General features: G+C 42.1%; 1 protein-coding gene across 1 annotated transcript in view; it reads left to right on the top strand.

Moving 5' to 3' along the window:
- Window positions 1-14,968, top strand: part of CSMD3 (CUB and Sushi multiple domains 3) — a 1,107,808-nt gene that overhangs the window by 363,555 nt on the left and 729,285 nt on the right. The window contains exon 6 of the mRNA XM_034759587.1: window positions 13,637-13,749. Within this exon, the coding sequence (XP_034615478.1) occupies window positions 13,637-13,749 (113 nt within the window). The remainder of the gene's footprint in view (window positions 1-13,636; window positions 13,750-14,968) is intronic.

Below are 14,968 nucleotides of genomic sequence, written 5' to 3'. Positions count from 1 at the left end.
TGGGCACCCCCTTCAACATTAATTACAGTATTATACAGATAATTAATTGTACTTAAACTCATGTAATCTCTATTTACCAGAGTGAAAAGAATATTGTAACAAATTTGTAATCACGTAGGTCACTTAATGATGGTTACCAAGGTGTCCATCATGATCAGCTTTATGGTGACAGTGTGTGGGGGGGTAGGATTCAGCTCCTCTGGCTCCAAAAACACAGATAAGCTTAGAAAGAGGCTTCGGGATGCCCTATGACAGAGTGGCGAGCAGTTCTGACTGTAACCAGTAGAAGTCAGAGTACATACGCATGCTATAAGGCTCCTTATAACATTCAACATATAATATCTACCTGGCTGGAAAACAGTATTTCCTTTTCATTAGAAATTCTGGATTGTCAATTTTTCGTTTCATTCTTCAGTGGAATGAAATATCAGCACTGTGGAATTTCCAATAAAACAGAACAGTCCGTTTCAGTGCTAGCCAGGCATCTGGGTACCTTGGGAGCTGGCCAACAGGCAAGTCAGGCAGACAGCAAGCTGAGCAGTTGGACAGCCAGGTAGCTGAGAAGCCAGGCAACTGGGCAGCCAGCCAGCCAGCCAAGCAGCCCACTTGCTAGCTGGGGGTCTGGGCAGCTGGGCAGCCAGCAGGCCAAGCTGCCAGACAACCAGCCTACCTAGTTTCCAGAAAAAATTCTGATAAAATCAATACATTCCCTCAGAATACAGTATTTTGATTCATTTGAATCAACATTTCCTGAGGGAAAACATCCACTGAAAATGTTTGACCAGCTCTAACATGTACATATTCTAATAATGATATTTATATAAAAAGGGGAAAACCAATCTACTGGGAGTTGGTAGCATTTCAGAGTCACTTTCTACATGTGGGACAGTATCTTATAAGAACATAAGAATAGCCATACTGGGTCAGACCAAAAGTCCATCTAGCCCAGTATCTTGTCTTCCGACAGCAACTAATACCAGGTGCCCCAGAGGGAGTGAACAGAATGAGCAATGGCCAAGTGGTCCATCCTCTGCTGCCCACTCCCAGTCTCTGGCAAATGAATGCTAGGGACACCAACCCTGCCCATCCTGGCAAATAGCCATTGATGGACCTATCTTCCATGAATGTATCTAGTTCTTTTTTGAACCCTGTTATAGTCTTGGCCTTCATAACCTCCTATGGCAAAGAGTGCAACAGGTTGACTGTGCATTGTGTGAAGAAATATTTCCTTTTGTTTGTTTTAAACCTGCTGCCTATTAATTTCATTTGGTGACCCCTAGCTCTTATGTCATGAGAAGGAGTAAATAACACTCCCTTATTTACTTTCTCCACACCAGTCATGATTGTATAGATCTCAATCATACCCCCCTTGTTGTCGCTTTTCCAAGATGCAAGTCCCAGTCTTATTAATCTCTCCTCATGCCCCTAATAATTTTTGTTGCCCCTTTCTGTACCTTTTCCAGTTCCAATATTTTTTTTTTGAGATTGGGCGACCACATCTGCACACAGAATTCAAGATGTGGGTGTACCGTGGATTTATATAGTGGTGATATATTTTCTGTCTTATTATCTATCCCTTTCTTAATGATCCCCAACATTCTGTTTGCTTTTTTGACTGCCGCTGCACAGTGAGTGGATGTTTTCAGAGAACTATCCACAATGACTTCAAGATCTCTTTCTTGAGTGGTAACAGCTAATTTAGACCCCATCATTTCATATGTGTAGTTGGGATGATGTTTTCAATGTGCATTACTTTACATTTATCAACAATGCATTTTATCTGCTATTTTTTTGCCCAGTCACCCAGTTTTGTGATCCCTTTGTAACTCTTCACAGTCTGCTTTGGACTTAATTATCTTGAGTAGTTTTGTATCATCTGCAAATTGTGCCATTTCACTGTTTATCCCCTTTTCCAGATCATTTATTAATATGTTCAATGTGTTCAATATCTTCCTTAGTAGACTGGGATTAATTGTCATTTGTTTAAGGAAAGTTAACAAGATAATTGGTGCCTTGAACCGTTGGAAAATACATTTAGATTTTGATACATGAACTAATGTCTTTAAGGGGAAATGTGTGGCAAAAAACAGGAAGGATGGTATAGTGGTTCAGACTCTAGTCTGGGACTTGAGAGACTGGGATTCAATTTCCTCCTCTGCTACAGACTTCAAGCATGATCTTGGTTAAGTCATTTATTCTCTCTGTGCTTCAGTTCCCCATCTGTAAAATGGTGACAGTAGTCCTTCCCTCCCTCATTTGGGTGTTGTGAGCATAAATGTGTTAAAGATTGTGAAGTGCTCAGGTACTACTGGAATGGGAGCCATATAAGTATATGCGATACATAGTAAAAAACCTTCAGACTCAGCAGTACTAGCTTAGGCAATAGAAAGAGGGACTAATACCCCAAATTGCTATAACAAAAGCAAAACCATGCTTATCATAAGCAAAAAAGAAGGTCATGTGATTGTTTTGTATATGTTTAAAAATTGAAGTTTTTGCAATTCTAAGAAATTTTTAAGCAAAAACATGCGGAGGCACCATGGAGATAGTCAAATTGTGCGAGCTAGAAAGAGAACAAGAACTTTGTTCTAAAAGCCCGTGTCAGCTGCAGGTGGTGAGTAAATAGGATTGGAAGGTGTCACTTTCTGTTATTTAGTTATTAACATTTTGCTAAAGATAGACAGTAGTGTTGACTCTATGTGTTACTTTTTTAAATGAACATTAAACAAGTGGATGACAGATTATTCTATATTTATTTAACACGCATCTTAAGTCAAAGCTATAGTCCGAAAAGTAACATTATTTCCTAAGTCGATCGTGTTTGGTTCTTGGCTGCCCAGGGGTATGCTCTCCAACTGAAACTTGTAAGATCAGATAAGGGGCCACCATTCTGTGTAGCAAACTTTTAACAGGAGACATCTCCAGGAGGTTTTAAAGCACCTGTTGAAGCATTTTCACACTATGTCTGATGGAGAGAGAGGTCACAAAAGAAGGAGCTTCAAATAGGTGTGGAAAATATCCTAAAAATTAAAGGAACATTTTCCATTGTTGGATAGTTTGTTTGGGGAAAGTTTTTAAAATAATGGTTTAAAAGCCTCCATCACAAAATAATAAATTCTTAGCCTTTTGGCTAAGATCCACTTTAGTTTAACAATTTTATAGTTTAATAGTTTTCCAGTTTAATAATTTTTTTAAATCCAGTCGGAAGCTGGAACAGGGCAAGGTCTTTGAGGTGACATGCAAATGGGACGTCAGTAACCACTTCCTCCCCAGTGGCAGCCTCACCTGATTTGCCACCTGGAGAAACAGCCACAGGGCTTGGCTCAGTTGTGTCCCGCAGAATGGAGCCATCCATCAAGGAACTCGGGCAAGCAATGAAGAAAGTGCGGTTATGCCAATGAGGTATTACCCCACATCTTGTGTAGCTGCAAGCTCTATTCCAGAGCCTGGCAGCTGCACCACAACGCCATCTAAGACCGCCTAATCAAGGCCAACATCATTACTAACGAGGAACAGAAGGGACCCTCATGGTGGATGTCACAGTAACTCTTGAGAACAGTACCCTGGCCTTCCACGACACCCCCCCACCCCGGGTCGATGTCTTGATAGGTAGGGGTTACAAGGTTAAAATACATGTGCTGATCGTCAGTGCCCTGAGTGCATGGGATTCCAGTAACAAGCAAGTGTTACGGGAATGCAGAATCGGTCAGCGCTTTGCCCAGCTGATGTGGTGGTTCATGCTGTCAGACACCATCAGGTGGTCAAGGGACATTTATGTAGAACATATCAATGGACATCAGCAGTATAAGGAAAAATGAGCTAGAGTGCCAATGAGAACCAAAGACAGTTATTAGTTATTAACAAAGTAGCTGAAATACTTCTCTAATGGATCATATTTATTGAGGGACAACTTACCCTAAATTTTTAATTAATGAGGGATAATTTACACTCATAGCTATATTTATTTTCCACAAGGTACTCCTAGTATAACTATCCATGAGTGATATATCTGAGTATTTGGATACTAATATTTAAACTGTACTGTTAAATTTATAAACTCTAATTTAGGATATTGCAGTTTATGTACTATATGCATTTTATGATTTCTTTAAAGCAAATTGATTAGTTTTGGATAATTTAAGCATTATACTCAGATGAATAGAAACGTTTTCATTAATCTGTGCTTTAGATAATTTTAACATAAGCTTTAATAAAATCAGTTCCAAATGCCCTAAAGCCATGAGGGAGATTCTTGAAGGACCATCTCCATACTTTACCATCTTTGGCAAGACACTACCAGTACTCTGCAAGGATGGCTTTAATTGGGACAATCAGATTTGTATATGGCATCCTAGCAATTTAAAATATTTACTGATGCTGAGCTCCCCTGAGGGGATTGATGGCGATTTTACTCCTGAGGAACTTTAGTGAAAACCAAGAACAAAGAATCCCCAAGCAATGATGGCATCCACTATGACTTGTTGAAAAATCGGGAGCTGGGATGTTTTGTGCTTGTGACCATAGGCGCCAACTCCATAGGTGCTCCAGGGCTGGAGCATCCACAGAGAAAAAATAGCAGGTGCTTAGCACACACCGGCAGCCAAGCTCCCCCAATCCCCTGCACTCCTTCCCGCTGGTGGCTCCCGCTGATCAACTCCTCCCCCTCCCTCCAGTGCCTCCTCGGGGGGGGAGGGAGTGGGGATGGGGAGGGGTTGGAAAGAGATGGGGTGGGGGTGGAGCGGAGGTGGGAAGAGGCGGGCAGGGTAGGGGCTTACGGGAAAGGATGGAGTGGAGGTGGGATTTGTGATTGAGCATCCACAGGGAAAATTAGAAACCGGCACCTGTGCTTGTGACCATTTTCAACAAGTACAAACAGTTCGGCTGTATTCCTAGCACATGGAAGACAGTAATGACTATACTAATTTCCAAGAAAGGGGAACCTGGCGATCCTAGCAACTGGAGCCCATCTCCTTGTGTTCTGTCATTTATAAACTCTATGCCACATGTATTTTGGCCCAGATCACACAATGGGCATTGCAGGAAAGGTCTGTCAGTTCACAGCAGAAAAGTTTTATGTCTAATGAAGGCTGCTACGAGCACATCTTCATTCTTCAAACTGTCCTCCATACTGTAAGAACAAATAGGCAGCAGTGTACAATGGGATGGCTCAACCTGCCAAATACCTTTGGCTCGATGCCCTACCAACTTATCATTTCTACCCTTGGAGAGTTCAGGTTGCCGACTAAGTTCCTTCAGCTGATCCAAGAGCTGTATGATAACTGTGACACTACCAGCTGTTCGGTGGAAGGTGAGACCCCAGCAGTGACTATCTGCTCTGGTGTGCAGCAAGGCTTCCCCCTGAGCCCCATCATCTTTAATCTGGTGATGGAGCTGCTTATTAGGATAGTCACACAGGGTTTAGACAGATTCAGCCTCTGTGATAACAAAAAGAACATTCTGGCATATGGCGATGACTTTGTGCTCATCACCGATGACCCCAACAGATGCTTGCTCCAACATATGCTTAATGCCACCACCGACGGCTGAATGGGACTCTGCTTTAATGTGGCAAAGTCTGCATCCCTTCATGTTGACAGCCAGAAATGACAGTAGGCTTTGCCAGCAGTCTTCTCAATCCAAGGAGAGCCTATGACTCACTTTGATGATGGAGAGATACCAGCATCTTGGTATGCCTTTAGGTTTTTGTGTGAGTCAGACCCCAAAGGATACCATTGTGAGTATTGTGCAAGATGCAGTTTGGCTGAACTCATCACTGTTGCCACTGTAGTAGAAAATCAATGTCCTTAACACCTTCCTGATCCTCTTTATTTAATTTGTCCAAGGGGGACTGGCAGTCACCAAAGATGTATCACCTGGCTGGTCAAAGAGTGGATGCATCTTCCACAGACGGCCAGCAACAAGGTGATGCACATTTCCCACAGGCAAGGTGATGCTGGCATTCCCCTCAGGGGTGACCTCTGTCACTCACACTTTCTACCTTCTGACCTGCCTGGACTTAGTGGTAAGGAGCTTTGCAATCAGGGGTCATTAGGAAAAGAATTGCCAGGATCCCAACTAGCCATGACATTGCTTCTACTTGAGCGGGTTGTTGGAGGGAGAGTTCAGACAAGAAGAAGGAGATTTTGCCTCACTGTGGACCCGTGCCTGAAACATCCCTTGGCACCTTAAGAGATGCACTGACTTCCAGTGGCCATCGTGTGAGGAGCAACAGGAACTGAGAGTCCTGGTCCTTCAAGCATCACAGGAATGGCAATTGTCATCCCACAAGCAAGGACGAAGCTTAAGGCTGTCCTGAAGAAAGCTGTCTGAGCAAAGTATATCAGAGACCTGAAGAGGAAACCAGATCAAGGCAAGGTCTTTGAAGTTACCTTGAAATGGGATGCCAGCAGCCACTTCCTTTCACAAGGTGACTTCACTCACTTTGTGGATTGTCATTTCATCCACAGGGCAAACCTCAACTGTGTCCTAATAGATCAGTCTGACACAGCAACTGCGACAAGCAATGCTGGACCTGTGGATATGAAAATGAGACCCTGCCCCATGTCATGTTCTGCTGTAAGCCCCATTCCAGAGCATGACAACTTTTCATAGAATCATAGAATATCAGGGTTGGAAGGGACCTCAGGAGGTCATCTAGTCCAACTGCCTGCTCAAAGCAGGACCAACACCAACTAAATCATCCCAGCCAGGGCTTTGTCAAGCGGGAACTTAAAAAACCTCTAAGGATGGAGATTCCACCACCTCCTTAGGTAATCCATTCCAGTGATTCCTAGTGAAATAGTTTTTCCTAATATCCAACCTAGACCTCCCCCACTGCAACTTGAGACCATTGCTTCTTGTTCTGTCATCTGCCATCACTGAGAACAGCCTAGCTCCATCCTCTTTGGAATCCTCCTTCAGGTAGTTGAAGGCTACTATCAAATCCCCCCCTCACTCATCTCTTCTGCAGACTAAATAAGCCTAGTTCCCTCAGCCTCTCATCGTAAGTCATGTGCCGCAGCCCCCTAATAATTTTCTTTGCCCTCCGCTGGACTCTTTCCAATTTGTTCATATCCTTTCTGTAGTGGGAGGCCCAAAACTGGATTCAATACTCCAGGTATGGCCTCACCAGTGCCGCATATAGGGGAAGAATCAGCTCCCTTGATCTGCTGGCAACACTCCTACTAATGCAGCCCAATATGCTGTTAGCCTTCTTGGCAACAAGAGCACAATGTTGACTCATATCCAGCTTCTCATCCACTGTAATCCCCAGGTCCTTTTCTGCAGAACTGCTGCTTAGCCAATCGGTCCCCAGTCTGTAACAGTGCATGGGATTCTTCCTTCCTAAGTGCAGGACTCTGCACTTGTCCTCGTTGAACCTCATCAGATTTCTTTTGGCCCACTCCTCCAATTTGTCTAGGTCACTCTGGACCCTATCCTACCCTCCAATGTGTGTACCTCTCCCCTCCACCCCCCACAGTTTAGTGTCATCCGAGAGACACTATTTTGCCACAACACCATGCAGAATGGATTCATTAAAACAATTCTGGCATCATTGGGAACAGTTATTGTTAACTCATCTATTCTGGACTCCAACTGCCACCTAAGACCAAATGTCATGATCACTGACTGTAGTACGTCCTAGCCGGGGCTCGACCCTTCCGGGCAGGAGGGGAGCCACACCGACTCACTACTGTGGGTACAAGCAGTCAGTTAGTCCCGAGACTCCGGCTCTTTGGTGCAGAGTCGGAGCAACCACAGTTAAAGCTCAGGAGCCCAGGCCCTGGATCAGGGCGGGGCAAACACAGTTAGCTCCGACCCTTGCTTGCTGGGGCTAAGCGGGCAAATAGTTCAAAGCCCAGGCCCTGGATCAGGGCGGGGCAAACACAGTTAGGCTCAGGCCCTTGTTGCAGGGGCTGAGCGAGCAGATAGTTCAGAGCCCAGGCCCTGGATCAGGGCGGGGCAAACACAGTTAGGCTCAGGCCCTTGTTGCAGGGGCTGAGCGAGCAAATAGTTCAAAGCCCAGGCTTTCTGTAGCTGAGCGTTGGGTGAGGGGGAAGCCTGCCACCCGTGTGGAGGGTGGCAGGGGGGAACGCAGGCCCACCCACTCCACTGCGTTCCAGCCCGGGGCCCTAACAGCGGTTGCTGCCGCTGCTGGTCAGTGGGGTATCCAGACCGCAACACACTGACATAGGCTCACACTCAGTTGCAGCCGGACCGGGGTCGGCTACCCCCGGGCTGCTTCCATGATCCCCCTCAAAGCCTACCTCGTTCGATGCGCCGGGATCGGGCCAGTCCACCTGCATGGGCTCCTCTCTGCCCGGGCTCGGCGGCAAGTCCGGTAGCTCTGCCGGGAAGTCCGGCCAATGGTCCTCAGGCGGCTCCTCGGGATAGCAGCAGGGGCGAAGGGGCTCGGGTCCAGTCTCACCCTCAGGGTTAGTGGGGTGCGGTTCCCAGGGATTCTCCCAGTGGCGGGTGTGAACGGGCTCCGGCGGCTCCTCCTCGTAGCGGGCCCGGGGTAACTCAGGCCAGCTAGGGTCCAGGCCTCGGTCTTCGACGGTCTCCTGGCCGGGAGCTCCCGGCTGCACGTCTGCTCCCTGTGGTGGCTGGCCGCCGACTGAGCTCGGGCGGCCGGCCTTTATACTTCCTGTCCCGCCCCTTGACTTCCGGGGGGCGGGGACAGGGGGTGGTGGTCCCACCCACTCTGGTGCCTGCACGTGGGCTCCCTCTTCTGGGCAGGAGGGGAGCCACACCGACTCACTACACTGACAAGGAACAAAAGCTGATCATCATAGCTGATGTGATGATCCCCTTCAAGAACCAGATCACTGCCTTCGCTGAGGCACGAGAATGGAAACTGGAAAAATATGCCCCCTTGGCTGACACCATGAGGAAATGGGAATACTCCACTACTGTTCATGAGTTGATTGTCGAAGCAATGGGCACCCCAAGAACAAGACTATGTTCTGGGACTGTAGGTTGCCCAGATGCTATGCCAAGCTAATGTGGTGGTTGACGGTTTCCGATGCCATACATTGGTCGAGGGACATATATATTGAACACATTACTGGACGCTGCCAATATGAAGATAATATGATCCAGAACACTAACTGTGGAGTGACAAGACTGAAAGATTCTTTGAACTGATTTAACTAACTAGCGTATTTTTGTATGTTATATTCTTAACACTAACCCTTGTCTGTATTTTTTACTCTGGGCAATTATCGGCTCATACAATTTTTCTTTTTTCTTTTCTTTTTTTGCAGCATATTATCATTTCTGATTAACATGAATGTTCAAGGCCAAGCTATTTATAATTTGTATTCAACAATTTATGTTTCTATAATTTTTAAAGTTTTAATCATTTCCGATTCTTTCTCTCTCTCTCTCCACTTATATTAGTATTTTTATTTCCCAAGTACTTTTTACAAGGGGCAAATTTGGCACAATATTACTTTCACTTGTACCCATGTATGCCACCCAATTTTCTCCCTTCTGTTTGTATTGGAGTGGAGGATAGGTTTTATATTATGTTTAGATGCTGCTGTACAGTGGATTGAGTGCTTTGGGAGGTGATTGCTTTATAAACAGTATTTTTTTCTTATTCTTCTTAATTCTTCTAGTGGGGAATCGTGTCCTGCACTAACGGGGGCTGCACTCCATAATAGGACCTTCCATACTTTATTGATGTTTTTCTACTTATATTTCCATCCGTGTAGACAGCCAGGGTAGTTTATTTTATTTATCTTGTGCTCATCATCATGGTATCTAGATGCATTAAAGAAATTAAAGTAAACTTTTGCCAAGAACTGACACAAATCAGATCCAGTTCTGCAATTTCTTATGGAAAAGTACCATGGCCCAAATAAAGATGAAAACAGAGTGAGTAAATGTATCTTGTATCATGCTAAACATCTCAAAACTTGCCCCTGTCATGTTGCAGGGAGGAGTAAATTTCAGAGCCGTACACCTTCAATGAGACTCCTCTATCATTCTCACCATTCCAGTTCAGCTATAAAGAGAGAGTTTGAGTGTTCCAGCTGATTTCATTTGCTAAAGACAGACAGCAAGAGCCTTGTGGCAGCAGTATTGTGAAGACTGGGGTTCAGCACAACAGAAAAATGCCATCAGGTAGCATGGAAGAAGAGGAGGTGTTGGAGATACCCAGGGCTAAATATATTTGTAGCTTTCTCTATGACTTCCAATACATTTCTAGGTGCCACTCAAAATGCTAGCATTTTAAGCTCCTTTATGAAATCATAGAATCATAGAATTGGAAGGCACCTCGAGATGTCATCTAGTCCAGTCCCCTGCACTTGTGTCAGGACTAAATATTATCTAGACCATTCCTGACAGGTGTTTGTTTAACCTGTTCTTAAAAATCTCCAATGATGGAGAGTCCACAACCTCCCTAGGCAATTTATTCCAGTACTTAACCACCCTGACAGGAAGTTTTTCCTAATGTCCAACCTAAACCTCTCTTGCTGCAATTCAAGCCCATTGCTTCTTGTCCTATCCACAGAGGTTTAGGGGGGAAAATGTCTTCCTCCTCCTTGTAATAATCTTTTACATACTTGAAAACTGTTATCATGTCCCCTCTCAGTCTTCTCTTTTCCAGACTAAACAAACCCATTTTTTTCAATCTTCCCTCATAGGTCATTTAATCATTTTTGTCTCTCTTCTTTGGACTCTCTCCAATTTGTCCACATCCTTCCTAAAATGTGGCGCCCAGAACTGGACACAATATTCCAGTTAAGGCCTAATCAGTGCAGAAAAGATTGGAAGAATTACTTCTTATTTCTTGCTTACAACACTCCTGCTAATATGTCCCAGCAGGGTGTTTGCTTTATTTGCAACAGCATTACACTGTTGACTCATATTTAGCTTGTGGGCCACTATGACCCACAGATCCCTTTCTGCAGCACTCCTTCCTAGACAGTCAATTCCCATTTTGTATGTGTGCAAATGATTGTTCATTGCTAAATGAAGTACTTTGCATTTGTCCTTATTGAATTTCATCCTGTTTGCTTCAGACCATTTCTCCAGTTTGTCCAGATCATTTTGAATTTTAATCCTATCCTGCAAAGTCCTTGCAACCCCTCCCAGCTTGGTATCGTCTGCAAACTTTATAAGTGTATTCTGTATGCAATTATCTAAATCATTGATGAAGATATTAACCAGAACCAGAACTAATCCCTGCAGGACCCCATTCATTGTGCCCTTCCAGCATGGGATGTCTTCATTTTAAAGACTGCCTCTGTCTCATCTTCCTGCTTCATTTTAGCAAGTGAGATTGGCTGGGACACAAGCAATCTTTCCTGAGCACCTCCAGAGTGGCTTCCAATGATCCTTACAGTTGGGTTTCGAAAAAAAAAAATGTTGAGCTTCAGCTCATGCTGCAAAGCCTGTGTATTCCCTCAGGCTTTCTTTTGCGTGGGTGGATTGAAAAAGGAGAATAGGCTCATATTTCACATATATAACATTTAACTGTAATAGATGGTCAGACACATTTCATAAAAAAGAAGATTGACTTCTTGAACAACAGCGCATGTGAAAACTCCTAGGAGGCTGAATAGTGGTTTGTGACAGTCTTCTGGGTCCTCCTTTAAAGGAATGACTGGATCTGTTATCAAGCAGATCCAATTCTATGTTAACTTCCACAGATTAGTGTACAGCACATTATGGTCAACTGTATCAAACAATGCTGAACAATTTAATAAAAAATCAGCGTGACACTTGACCTCTGCTCAGTGTAAGAAGAGGATTATCAGCCAAGTTATAAATGCAGTCTCCATGCTGTGCCATGCCCAGATCTCAGCCTAGACTGTTAAAAAGAGAAAAAAGATGACACAATGATTAATCCAAAACATTAACTTGGCAATTTAAGTTTATTTTGTTATCAGACATGTTACCTTGATCTGCATAGCTTACATGAGTTTAAGGCTATAGAGTGTTGCAGAAAAATGTTGATATTCTAAAAAGTTAACACACCTTTTGTCTTTGCATAACAGCACCCAGATAATACTTTTTTTTTTTTGCCAGCTATGGAAGAAATAATTTTGTCACAGTTCTTTCTGCAGTAATACAGTAATTATATACCAGAGATTATTTTGATTTTATAATATGATAAAGATTGTCCCTAAGGCAAACCAATGGAGCTCTTCAGGTGTACCCTTGTGAGGACAAGAACCCGGATCAACACAATTTTAAATGTGAAAAATTTTGTTCTGATTGTGTTGAAATATTTCACTTTATAGTTCTGATTCATTTTGAATTTACATTATACAATATTATTTGAATATTATAAATTTATTACCCATATGTAATACATGATGTTAAATGATTTAATATAAAATTGAAGAGGAAATGAATCAAAATGATAAAGTCAAAATTAAATGTTTTGATCCCCTTGAATAAAAATTTTCAGAATTTTCATTTTGTGGCAAACTTCAAAATTTCAGCTTTTTGTTAAAATTTAGAATTGGAGGGAAAAAAAGTCAAAATTTCCCATAGAACAGAAATTCCAGCTCTAGTTGTTATATTTAACTTATAAAATACATTTCTTCCAAAGTGTCACATGCAGCTATTTACTAGTTAAGACTTCATGACTGTTTAAAATAGAATCATATTCACTCTGCCAAACACAAAGCCTGAATAGTTTCAATACAGGTAGTAGAGAGGTATTTGAATTGGAAGAGGGATATGTAGTGTCTGAATGTAAGATGGTAACTTTGGCTGGAATAAAATACTGGCCAACAGAGGAATATCTGTTTAGGAATGTGTTTAGGAATGAACAAGACATGAACCACCTGGAGCCCATGTATAACTCTCATTGTAATAAATGGGACTTCTGAGCATGAATCAAAACATAATGTAGAGTGTCAAGAACAAAGCATGGTCCAGTAGTTAGGATACTAGCCTGAGACTCTGGAGTCCTGGGCTAATTCTCTGCTGTTCCATGAACTTTCTGTGTGATCTTGGGCAAGTCACTTAGCCTCTCTGCACTGTATTTTTAAAGGTGTTTAGGCAGCTAAAGATGCAGGCAAGCACTTGGTGGTATTTTCAAAAGTGTTTAGGTGCCTAACTCCCAAATGGCACCTAAGTGCTTTTGAAAATCCCACTTGCAGTATATCTGAATCTCAATAGGCACCTAAATACTTTTAAAAATCCAGCCCTGTGTGCCTCTGTTCCCCATCTGGAAAATGAGGATAATAGCACTTCCTTACCACAGGAGTTGTGTGGATTAATACATTAAAGATTTGAGGTGTTAAGATACTATAGTACAAGGTACATAGTACCTTGGATAGACAGTGTACCCCTTGTGCAGATAGTATACAGAATGTGTCTCTTGATTCCATTTGTTAGGGAAACACAGACACTTGTCATAGGTTTACCATTCATGAGTTACAGATCATATTCATTCATGGAATAAAAAGGCATATTCATTGTCTCAATGAGTTACACATATAGTATCTGAATAAGAGCATGTTTAGAATAAAGCTTTTTTCCCCCTCTTTAAAAATAAGGATTTTTATCAAACTTCAAAAATAAAAGAACTCCACGTCTTCAGCACTGATGGTATTTTCTGTCTCCCCTCCATTAATTATTTTTATTTCATTTGTCTTTTATGACTCAGGTTATCTGGAATGAATATACCCCCTCCAATTATCAGCAACAAAAACTGGCTCAGACTTCATTTTGTAACGGACAGCAACCACCGATACCCTGGATTTAGTGCTCCCTATCAAGGTATATTTAATTAAAACCATTTTTCATTCCAGAATGTTAAAAAAGAGGGGTAGGGGTTGTAAACATTACTGCATTTCACATTGAGAGAAATGTGCAAATCTATTATAAATGAATAGTTCAAACATGCATAAATGATCATTCCCCTGCTGTGGGAACAACATGGTCTTTATTAAATTACAGTATAGACCAAAGTAGATAGTTGCTGTGTGAACGTTTAGCATTTAAGAGGAATCTGGAATTCTGAAAGGTAGTGTATAATTGATACTAAAACAACACTTCTATCCTAAAAGTACATCACCCACTGTTCAAAATGATATAATAGTGCATGTTTGTAAAACAGTGTATAAGAACTGCATACTAAATGGAAATTTTATCAAGTACATTTCTGTGTGCACTGTGTTTATTATTGAGGGTTTAATTAACCTTGTTAGGATCCTTATCCACTGCTTTTATGAACAAGCATAATTTTGAATAAGTAGAGTAAAAGTATCTGAGGCATTAACTTGGGCATCTCACTGTTTGGAACAAGATAATTATAAAGATGAAGTACTAATGAAAATGTAGCTTCTATAATGTTTGGTAATAGTATCTGCTTTTTCACAACCCACTATTGTAAATAATATATTTACAGTTTCAACTGGTCTTCAGGGAACAGTAACCCTTGTTATAGATACATTTTCCATTTATCTGTTTAGAGAACTTTCATATAGGATGAGCAAAAGGATTTTAGCTGCAGTATCTTTTTTTACAATTTTTATGACAACCCTACTCATAATTATGCCTGGAAGAAAAGTTACCCATGTGCATAAGTGTTTGTGGGATCAAGCCCCATCTATTTGATTTTTAGATGAGCCTTATATTGCAACTAAACTAGGATAAAGCTATACATATTCCTGAAATACAGTGTGTTTGGACAGGTAGTTTATTATTGGAAGCCTTTTGTAACTTTGCGTGGCAGCCTCAGATACCATGCCTCAGATACTCAAGAATAGACAGACTTGAATCTGACTTACAGTTCAGCAAACTAGAATGTGCATCCTGGTCTGTTCCAGGTTATGGATCCCTGGTGTGTTTACTCTAATTGAATTTAGGTCAAATGAGTATTCAAAAGAGGAAAGAAAAAATTGACAATAAAAATAATTTGAGAATTATATTCTCTAGAAAATGCAAGTTTTCTTTAACAGTGTTATACAAAAAAAAATATTTTTATATCGTCCTT

Source organism: Trachemys scripta, chromosome 2 (assembly GCF_013100865.1).
Source record: "Trachemys scripta elegans isolate TJP31775 chromosome 2, CAS_Tse_1.0, whole genome shotgun sequence".
Lineage (NCBI taxonomy): Eukaryota > Metazoa > Chordata > Testudines > Emydidae > Trachemys > Trachemys scripta.
This window is presented reverse-complemented; position numbering and strand designations above follow the sequence as displayed.